Here is an 11,173-nt window from a genome sequence, read left to right on the forward strand (position 1 = left end):
CCGGTCAAAGCCCGGGCTTTTTAAGGCCCGGTTAAAACCCGGCCCGGTTAAAACCGGGCCCGGTGGGCCTTTTGTGCATCTCTAGTTCGGCTCGGACTCGGCTCGTTTAGTTCGAACTCAGCTTGAACTCGATAACTCGACTTAACTCGGATAAAATTTATATATATAACAAATAATAAATATTTATTAATTAATTGTAATAAATTAAAATTTAATACTTATTTAAAATTAAAATGATTAATTTCATTAAAATTTAAACATATTTTAATAATAAATAATTAATTAATTTAATACATATCACCAAAACGTGATATTTTTAAAAATAATAATTTTTAATTAAACTTAATTCTAAATTTCATCTCACACTTTTATTAGAGGGCTATATCATAAAATAAACCAAAATTACAGTTTCAATTAAGTTAGAATAGTGAGTTGTTAAAATAAATTATAATATTATTATATTTTTAAGAAAAAGATAAAATAATTTTTTATAATTATATTTCTCGACCACTTAAAAGGGTTTGCTTTCTTAATTCTATTTTATATGTCTTTTCTAATCTAAACCAATTTAACCGAAATAATAAAAATTACTAAATTTTTGACAATCAACATCAACAATTTAAAAATAATGTACAATTTCTAAAATTATGAATGTCTCAATAATTTAAAATAAAATTAATTTTGTTCTTAAAACTCGAATTGCAAAATAAATTGATAAAATTATATAAATTAAGAAACAAATGTGGAATGTAAGAGTGCATATATATATAATTATAAAATGAAACTAGTATTTGATATTCATTTAACTTATAAAATTATAAATTATACTTTAATTTTGGTCGATTAAATAAAATATGTGAATTATACGAGTTCGGCTCGGCTCGGTTATTCGTGAGCAAACTGATATTCGGCTCAGCTCATTTATAAACGTGCCGATCGTGAACATTTTTTTCGACTCAATTTTTAAACTCGGTTCGACTCGGCTCGTTTTGAAAAAAATATGCTCGGCTCAGATAAAACACGGTGCGATTCTGTTCGTTTGCGGCTCTAATTTGTACTATGTCCATATGATCTTAAAAAAAAACGGCCAGCAAATCATCTTTAAAACATAAAACTTATTGTCCTGAGTACGTACGATGCACAAGAATATTTTTATAGTTACAAGATTTGTTTTGAAAAATTATCATTTTATCATAAAAATATATTATGTAATCAGCTAATATCCTTAATACGTATTTATAAGCATTTTTCTTTATTAATAAAGTAACTAACTAAACTTTTTTTTTTTAGAACGGAAGTAACAAACTAAATTACTAATGTATTCTTTTATTTAAATAGACAAAGACAAAGGTGACAAACATACATTTTTTCAAGGCCGCAGACCGTGGAGTATTCCCCGTTTTCCTCAATTCTTTATACTGGGAACGGCGACTCGGCACATATTTTATTATTCCTATTAATTATATACAATGCGTGTCATATGAAAAAATGTAAAAAAAAATGAGGGAGACGAAAGTAGTATTTGATATAGAACATAGATCGAGCAGATTGCAAATTTATAAATGAGAAAAGGAATATTACAACTATGTTTTATAAATAAAAAGAAACCAGATTACTTTACCTCCCATGCAAAACTTCACAAATCTATGGATAAATACATATTGAAAACTATTCCAAGAAACTCCTTGCTTCTTTCACCATTGCAACACTTCGTGAATCAAGTAGAAAAAGAAAAAGAAGATGTGTAGAAAGTTAGTCCAAAAGCATTTTGTTGGAAAAGAAAAGGAAAAGGTCACAAGTAGGACCATCTTGTTTTTAATCGCAAAGTTGGAAAATTATACCGGAATAAAGTGAGGCACCCAAGATGGTGGTAGTATAATTTTAAGCAACCAAAGTACTCTCTCTATATACTCCACGTCTATGTTTGACTACTATTGTGCAATTAAATTGATCGAAATTTATTAATATTTTATAATTTAATAAAATAAAAATTTTGTATCACTAAAAAATATTTAATTTATAAATTTTAATTTTTGATTGATATAAGAATAATGTTTAATTTTTGATCAAAAAGTGATAACTAAAAAGTGAGAGAGGGAGTATCATTGTTTTACTTAAAATGATAATATAATTTTTATACAATCCCTATTGTGTAATTATTCCTAATGCCGTTGACATAAATTATTATGTAAATAATTAAAAAAATGATATATATGATAGAAAAATATAATATTGTAACAAATAAAAACATATACAAGCATCTCTTTGAATTTGATGGTGAAATGGAATCAATAGAATTGTTGAAACGTGAAGAAAAGAAAAAGGGGAAGGATGAGAGGGTATGTATCTTGTATACATGTATTTTGGCCCACACAACACAACTAAAGGTTAAGAAAGAAAAAGGCAAAAAATATTGTAGTGGGAGCTCCTTTTAAGGGTTTACATGTTAATCTACTGATGGGACTTGTTGATGCTGCCCCCTCCACGTTATAATATCCCACCTTTCTTCTTTATATACATCTATATTATTTCACTATGTAGCTTCTTGCTTTCTAATTTTAATGCAATGTTATACATATTTCATATCTGTCAAAATACATACGACCCTGTCATATTTCATTGTTCTTGATTACTGTCGATCCAATGTTCTACAATATGAAACTTTTCAATTTAAATTTAGTAACATTTTCACAAGATTAGAGATTCCTACAGGTATTTCCTGTGACGTTTTTGCTCATAAAGCACGATATAAATTGAAAAGGCTGAATTGCTGACGGGTGGAAAAAAACTAATGTAACTACAAAAATTGTAAAATAACTCCCTCAATATCTTTCTCCACCATGTTCAAGTTTCAACTATCACTCAATTCTCTCAGCAGCCACCTAGTATATAACATGACTCAAGTAATGAGCACTATCTTTGTACCCTGGAGCTTCACACTCAACACTCTACTATTGATTTATTTTGTCATGAGTAACACAAGAATGCTACTAAAATCAATATAATCACGACGACCAAATATGGTGGTCAAAGAAAATTATCATAGCAATATTTACCATCAGAGCCTATTCAAAACCACTACGTTCATTTTTGTCCAGTGAATGCAGTCCACATGGAAGGTAGCCTCCATTTTTTGTGCCAATAGATGGACACTCTGGACCATAATGGGAACCCAAAATTATAGTCAAGAGGTCTATCCACTGCTCCACCGATTGTTAGCGGTAACCAAACATATCTAGAATCCCTCAAGTCAGCGGGATTCCAACGATCGGCCATGAATATAAATAAACCAGGAATCCCTGGAACAGGGAGCACAAATGTGCTCTGAGAAAAGAATGTGGTGAGCTGAAAAACTTTGTTACCTCCCATGCAGGGATTTCCCATAAGTTCCCAAGGCCCATAAATTGATCCTGCTGCATGAGCAAGCGCTTCGTTTGGTGCCCAACCACTGCATCCTGATGTGATCATGTAATAAGTTCCTTCGTGCTTGAAGAGCGCTGGTGCTTCTCGCCGTTGCCCAACAAGAGCCCTTACCACAACATGTGTCACATCGAGGTAATTTGGACTAAGGGGTCCAATATGGAGCTCACTATTGTCATCAGAGGAGTATATGAGATAAGCCATGCCATCGTCATCTTTAAAAACTGTCATGTCCCTGCTTTCAAATCCATGGGGCTGTTTGCTGTAAAGATATTCAAATGGACCAATAGGTGAATCACTGACAGCAACACCAACCGAGGCTTTAGTATAGTTGGCATCATCAATATGCATCCACATCACGTATTTACTTGTCTGCTTATTAAAGATAACCTTTGGCCTCTCCAGTACATTGGATTTGTGAAGATCATGGTTCTCATCTGTTTCTTCCGCTGCCAGTACTATACCCTCATGTTTCCATGTCCACAGATCCTTTGAAGAATAGCAACCAACACCAATAATATCGACCTAAAAGTGAAGAGGGTACTAAAGATTAGTACAAAAACTTGGTTATGAGCGCATGCTGTAGACTTTTACAAGAATCAAAGTGTGATAATATTTAGAGTACTCAGTACAGCATTTGTAAGTTAGTAGCTCATACTACTGCATTTCGGTACTGAAGTGCATAAACAGAATCAGAAAGAGAAATTTGGGTAAAGCAGAGACAAAGAGAAATTTGGGTAAAGCAGAGACCGGGCAGATAGGAGAGTTATGTCATGGCCAATAAGAAGAATACACTACCATGTTTCAGGCTAACATAGATGAATGTTCTTTATCCTTACTGGAGGCCAATTACTTATTCTCCTACCCTGTTGGCTGTTGCATCTCCCCATGCTTTCCATATTTTTGTCATTATTCACCCAAAATATTATATTCCCTATCTAGTTAATGAAACCCACAGTTGTTATTTTCTTGTAATACAATGAAATTAAAAGGATAAGGATTCAATGCTTAATGATGTAATGATCTTATATAGGTCTGAAGCACTACAATCACAGTAATTAAGAAGTATTGAGCAGCATATTTGTATTCCAAAGTGGAGAGTGTTCAAAGCAAATAAAATATTCAGGAACAAACCATTGTGTTATGGTCAATTTCCTTACATGTAGAAACAATAAGAGAGTGTACTGGTATCTAAATTACTACAGTTCTGAAAGATCTTTTGTTTGAATAGGGTAATTAACAAATACAGATGCTCTTTGCAAGATCCGATATATCAGGCCCACGGCAGTTCACAGATAATCCATTGGTTTTTCTAGGATCATCTACATGCAAGATACTAGCATTTTAATATGCTCGTGTATCTGAGCAGCCAACCATCGACTCCAACAAGCTACAAACTCCTAGGTATCTCCCTTAGGCCTAAATATCCCAAACAAGGGACTCGTAACTCCTTTCGATTACATCCAATGCTTGAACCTGATGCCTCAATGAGTTAATAGCTCCTTAAGTTCCTTCATTTCTATTACTGTAGGGGAAGCATAGATTTGGGAGCCAATTACTATACAGATGGAGCATGTGTTCTTTTAGCAATTCTACATGTCTACGCAAGACAATGTTGGATTGGTAGAAATTAAGCACCGGAGAAGCAAACAAATAAATAAATTATTAATTCACCCGGTCATCCAAGTAAACTTGATATCAGTGATGTAGGGACTAAGTCTTAGACCGATGGTTATAGAATTTGCAAATTTGTAGCTACCTTGTTACTTCCCAAAAGCACAAGCATTAGGTATTTTACACAAACAAACACACGTTTATAGGCAAGGAGTAGCGCAGTCACACACACGCACAGTTCCATAATTGAGGTAAAAACACACACAGGGGGGCGGGCAAGGGTTTGTCTGATTACAAGTATCTTTTTAATAGGAATCCCTGTGTAAGCAGTAAATTGAAGAATAAAGCAAGAAATACCCTTTTTACATGTTTAAGTATGATTAATTAAGGTAAGGAACCGGAGAGAGTAAAATGTATACCCGTGCTGCTCCCCTCTTATGAGCATGGTAAGTGGGGCCATCTTTATATTCTCCATACCAATAGTATGTCCTAGTTACTTCGTCATACAGAATACCACCTCCATGAGCTTGAATAGGATTTCCATCAGTATCTAACCATATTCTTCCAGGATAATAGTAAAAGCTAGTATTGCCAGCATCCTTCCTTGGATCTATGGCAGTTTTCGAATAGGGAAAGAATATGTGCCTAATCTGGGAAGACTCATCAAGAAATTCATCAATCAGAGTTGTTGGGCGCCTAGGCTTCCGTTTCTCTGCACGTGGGGACCTTTTTCTAGGAGGGGGCACTTTGATATACTCCTCTTCAACCTCTTCGAGTTCCCGGAATACTGGGTGGTAAATTGAATGCAATTGAATGTCTCCACCAGCTTGGACAGTTCTGTGCTTAACCATGTAATGAAGATGAAGCATAATAAGGAATCCAATCAGGGTCCATAAGATAACAGAAAACCCGCATCTGCTTCCTGCATCGCAACGTAAAGTAGTTGGTTTCCGGAATTTGTTCCTCATCTTCATAATGGTGGTTCTGGTATATATCTTCAGCATAATGCAGCAGTTAAGATAATGCAACCTATGCAGATCCAAAAGTAAGGTTCCAACTAAACGAACTGTATTTTATAGAAAATCACAAAAAACACACTCAAACACATTACCACTAATATCAATTCGAGGATGTGAACTCTAAGTTAGGGTTAGCAGGAAAACTTTGCACACATAAAAAACAGGACATGGTAAGTTCGCAGCAAAGATCAAGTGAAATGTCCGTGCACTCAAACACATAAATTAATAATCAATTGATGGAGCCATGGTGCTGAATTTGAGAAAATTAGAGAACTAGTACAACATGCATTTGACAACCCCGATCATATCCAGAGTTCAAACCAGAAATCGGGATCAATTTTAAAGCACAATTAAATATAGCCTTGAGATTTAATAACCCAAATGCAACCAACTTGCATAATCCACATAGCCCGCCACACCCAAAATGATCATGAATTGCTTATGCACCTAGTATTCAAACTTAACTCAGTATATTTTCAACTAATTACCCCACATGTTTCGACGTGGGACATGAATGTTACAGACTTACAGCATACAAATGACCACTATAAATCACATAACTAAATAATCAATAAATCAAATTAGTTGAGTAATTCAGCACATGATATAATTATCTCAAACCAAAAAAAAACAGAAAACAGATGGGAAATTTCACTAAATAAGAACCACCATAACAATTAATTCCTGGTTTGAAGCTACCCCTTTAATAACACACCAATTAAAATCCAATCTAAAAAGCAATTAAATTCATAATTTAATCATCCAAAAAAAAAACACAACTCTACCGTATACTTCAATCCAACATAACCAACTTAAACAAACACAAAAACATAACATACCCACTTATAAAATCTCATGTACTTTAGTAACAACATCAAGCACATCTACATACACACACATACATAAAATCATAATAGGCTTACCTGATGATGCCATTATAATGATCAAACAATCTGAACAACACGCATCTAACAAAGCCCGGCTCACTCAAATGGGCTTGTGTTCGTGAGATAGTCAACGAGTAATGAGCTAAAAATCTACAAAAAAGAAAAGAAAATATAAAAAGAATATAGTTTTGAGGAATATATTGTACTAGTAATTGAAAGGGGGTGAATTATTTGTGAAGTATATCTGTAAGGTATATTTAAGATCTATATAAATATATAAAGGGAGTGGAAGACGGAAATGATGACGACGAAGACGACTTGAGGCCAAACTAACCCCCCCCCCCTATTTTCAACGTCCAGTGTTTTCTTGTTCCTTTTTAATTTAATTTACTCCTAGTGCGGTGCTTGAATGTAAAATACGGATAGATATTATTAAATTTTAAAATTAAAAAGTAAATTTTAATTTTAAAATAGAACTCATGCTTCAATCTTCGTAATTTTAAAAGATAACAACATTTTCAAATAAAGTTATATTTTAAATACATAATCAAATTTGCCAGTATCACTATTACTTCAAAAATTCATTTATTCCCCTGTCTAATACACCTGTTTGTGTACTAATTATAGCAACATGCATAATTTATGCATTGATTATATATTAAACATAAGTTATAACATTTTGCTATTATATATATAATATATTGTAGAAATATCACTTTTTTTAATATCACCATTGACTTACTTTTAAGGGTTAAATGCACTTTAAAAACAAACGTGTGTATCAAGAGTATTGCAAACCAGTTTGTACCCCTCAACTACAACTCGCCAATTCAGAAAGCACCCCTTCGACGATTATTATTAAAAAAGTAAAGGGTAGAATAGAAATTTCAGTAAAATATTAACTAAACTAAATTTTTTATTTTCCAGATTATATTAAAAATTGAATTTATTATTATAGCTATAAAATAATAACTTTAAAATTTTTGAATAATATTATATAGTTGAGTATTGAATTTTAGTTATAATATTAACGCCAAGAATTATATAATTCTACCAAAATTAAATTCAAAATAATTTTTTATTTATATTTTAATTATATACTTAATTTAATGTAATTATTTCATTTAAAATTCTTTGACGTCGTTATGATTTTAAAGTGCATTTAATGAAAATATTTTGATCAATATTAATATTTAATATACAAGAAATCAATTTTATAAATATTTTAACTTATTTTTGAAATTCTAGCTAAAATTTATTTACATTTTAAAATGAAGTTCCTGTTTTATCCTTTATTATTTTAAGTATAATCTGTAAAAGGGTGTATACTGAATTAGTAAATTGAAGTTGAGGGGTGCAAGTTGTATTTTCCGAAAATTCTGTTACAAAATTATTTTTTCAACTTTATTTGAGGGTGGAAAGTACATTTAACTCTACTTTTAATCATGATTGAAAATACATGCACAAATTATGACCATTCACAATAAACTAATGCATTAAAGATGCATAAAACTTAATATTTAGAACGTATTCATAATTATGGGCATGCAATATACAAATCATACTTTATTAGTATTGAGAGTTCAGTACTTCGTTGGTTGGTTTTCTCTACTCATACGATACTTTGTGGGTTGGTTTTTCCTACCCATACGATACTCACTCTGGGCCGTTGGTTTTTCCTACCCATACAATACTCACTCTGGGCCGAGTTTGTAAGGATTTATTTTTTAATCAACTCTAAAAAATTTCATACTAATAATATCTGACTGTGTTTATATACTGACAATCTAACACTCCACAGACGATGTGGGATAATTTCTAACCGTTCGAAAATGTGTTGACAAGTTATATGCATGGTTTATTAATTGATAAAGTATAAAGGGAAAAGAGAAAAGTAAGATTTTATTATAATAAAACTTGTTATTGATTAAATAGAAGAGGAGATTATATAGCTAACAACCATACATAATAAAGGATAATATCCTAACAAGGAAATTATTATAATAATGAAACTATCCAATAATATAATATCATTATATATGTTAACATCCTCCCTCAAACTCACGATGTTGAATCGGGAGTTTGCCAACCAAAAGACGGAGCCACGTAACCAAACAAATCCAAAGTTGCAACACCAGATTTAAGAGCATCCAAACAAATTCAAAAACAGAGTTACGAATCCAAACAAACCAAAAACTTTCAAACGAATCCAAAGACGCAACAACAAAAGAAAACACGGCAACAAAAGAGAAATCGTCAAAAGACGCAGCAACCCAAAATAAAACAGAGCAATCAAATAACAAAAGCAACAACTCTGCAACCAAGCTCCATAATCAACCCAATACAAAATCCAAATAACTGAATCCAAGTCAACGAACTGTATTCAATCCTTAACCAAATAAAACTGTATCCCAATTCAAATTGTATCCAAATCTAATCAAATCCCGCGAAGGCCAGTGTGCCTAGAGCACCAGATAAACTAAACCAATGTGCCTAGAGCACCAAATAAACTAAATCAATCCCTCAAAGGGCCAATGTGCCTAGAGCACCAAATAAACTAAACCAATTCCCGCGAAAGGCCAATATGCCTAGAGCACCAAATAAACTAAATCAATCCATCAAAGGGCCAATGTGCCTAGAGCACCAAATAAACTAAACAATCCCTCGTAGGGCCAATGTGCCTAGAGCACCAAATAAAACAAAATAAAAGGCGAAAAAATATACTGATGTGCCTAGGGCTACCCCCATCATCAACACGAGAAAAAGAAGGGAAGATGAGAGTGAAAGAAAAAACAATATCATCAAGGATCCAATATCATCAAAGCGAGATCGAGTGTGTGTATTAGAGTCCCAACCAAAACCAGCAGAAAAATTGTATGAGAGTTCCAACCAAAATCAGCAGAAAAGTTGTATGAGAGTCCCAACCAAAACCAACAGAATTTTATTTTTAACCAAAATCAATTTTGATTACCCATGAGAAATCCAACCAAATCGAAAAAAAATGATGATCATGATTAAAACTCAAAATCATCTAAGAAAAAGAATAACCGATTTGAATAAGAAGAAGACAAAAAAAACAATAATCATAAAACATGTTTTAAACCCAACATGTGGAACCCAACCCGATATAACTCATCATCAACCTATTCCGGATCGAACCATATTTCTTGATACCATGATAAAGTATAAAGGGAAGAGAGAAAAGTAAGATTTTATTATATTAAGACTTATTATTGATTACAATAGAAGAGGAACTTATATAGCCAACAACCATACATAATAAAGGAAAATATCCTAAAAAGAAAATTATTATAATAATAAAACTATCCAATAATATAATATCATTATATATGTTAACATTAATGACTACAATATATTGTTAAATTATTTCTTGTAAAATGCCACATATTCCAGCAACAATATGAGCGAGATGTGCCACAATTAATTTGATAAATGATTGTAGTTTGAATGAAGAAAATTTTGATTTAATTTATATTACCACGTTTTTATTCAAGTTTGATAAATTTTGTAAATGCCGTTTGGGTGTTTTATTATGAATTGTTTACCTTCGAAAAAAGTTTTTATTAGTATATATTGTTGATTTGCAGGTTTCTGATGATGACTTATTTCAAGATGTCTGGGTAAATGCAGGTTTGTTAGATAGTTATCTTAAGTGATAAGATTTGTTTATATTTTTATTTGACTGGTTAAATAAGTTTATCTCCAACACAAACTCTATCTTGATAAACCATTGTAAGTCATATGTCATAGCCTATTTGTATATTCGAGGATTCAACTCAACTCAAATAAGAATGTAATAAGTAAATAGTGGATCGACCGTCAGAGAGATCTCGCAAAGTAATATCTGTCAAAGGATTCAGAAATAAGGTTCATCTACAGACTTGAGGAGTTAATTCACTGGAAGAAGTTCAAGAAGTTGATCATGCCTCAGTGATATAAATCAAGATCGTGGATTTAATCAAGTGACAGAGATCTCGTCAGAGTATCATTAATTACAAGGATTTAATCTGAAGAAAATCAAAGTGTCAAAGTCAAGACATGAAGAAACGTCACGGAAGTTAGTCACTCATGAACCAGACAGTACATCGAGTGTCAACATTGAAGTGGCGGAATTGATTCATAATTTTCAGTGATTTTCAGAAGATCTGCAGAAGGATGGGTGCTGTTGAAGACTAGAATTAATTCTCTATTAATTAATTAAGTCATCTAATT

The 11,173-nt window shown here is 32.3% G+C and overlaps 1 protein-coding gene across 2 annotated transcripts; it reads right to left on the bottom strand.

The window, feature by feature from the left end:
- Positions 1-2,749: 2,749 nt before the first annotated feature.
- On the bottom strand, positions 2,750-7,289 carry LOC141719514 (uncharacterized). 2 transcript variants are annotated; one of them, XM_074521894.1, is made up of 3 exons: positions 6,977-7,289; positions 5,454-5,956; positions 2,750-3,945 (listed from the first exon to the last, which is right to left on the bottom strand). In XM_074521894.1, the coding sequence occupies exons 1-3, from the start codon at positions 6,987-6,989 to the stop codon at positions 3,085-3,087; spliced, it is 1,377 nt and encodes a 458-aa protein (XP_074377995.1). In that variant the 5' UTR covers positions 6,990-7,289; the 3' UTR covers positions 2,750-3,084. The 2 variants fall into 2 exon arrangements, with proteins under 2 accessions (XP_074377995.1, XP_074377994.1); XM_074521893.1 differs by having other exon boundaries at positions 5,454-6,063; positions 6,977-7,288.
- Positions 7,290-11,173: the final 3,884 nt, after the last annotated feature.

This window comes from Apium graveolens, chromosome 4 (genome assembly GCF_009905375.1).
Source record: "Apium graveolens cultivar Ventura chromosome 4, ASM990537v1, whole genome shotgun sequence".
Classification (NCBI taxonomy): domain Eukaryota; kingdom Viridiplantae; phylum Streptophyta; class Magnoliopsida; order Apiales; family Apiaceae; genus Apium; species Apium graveolens.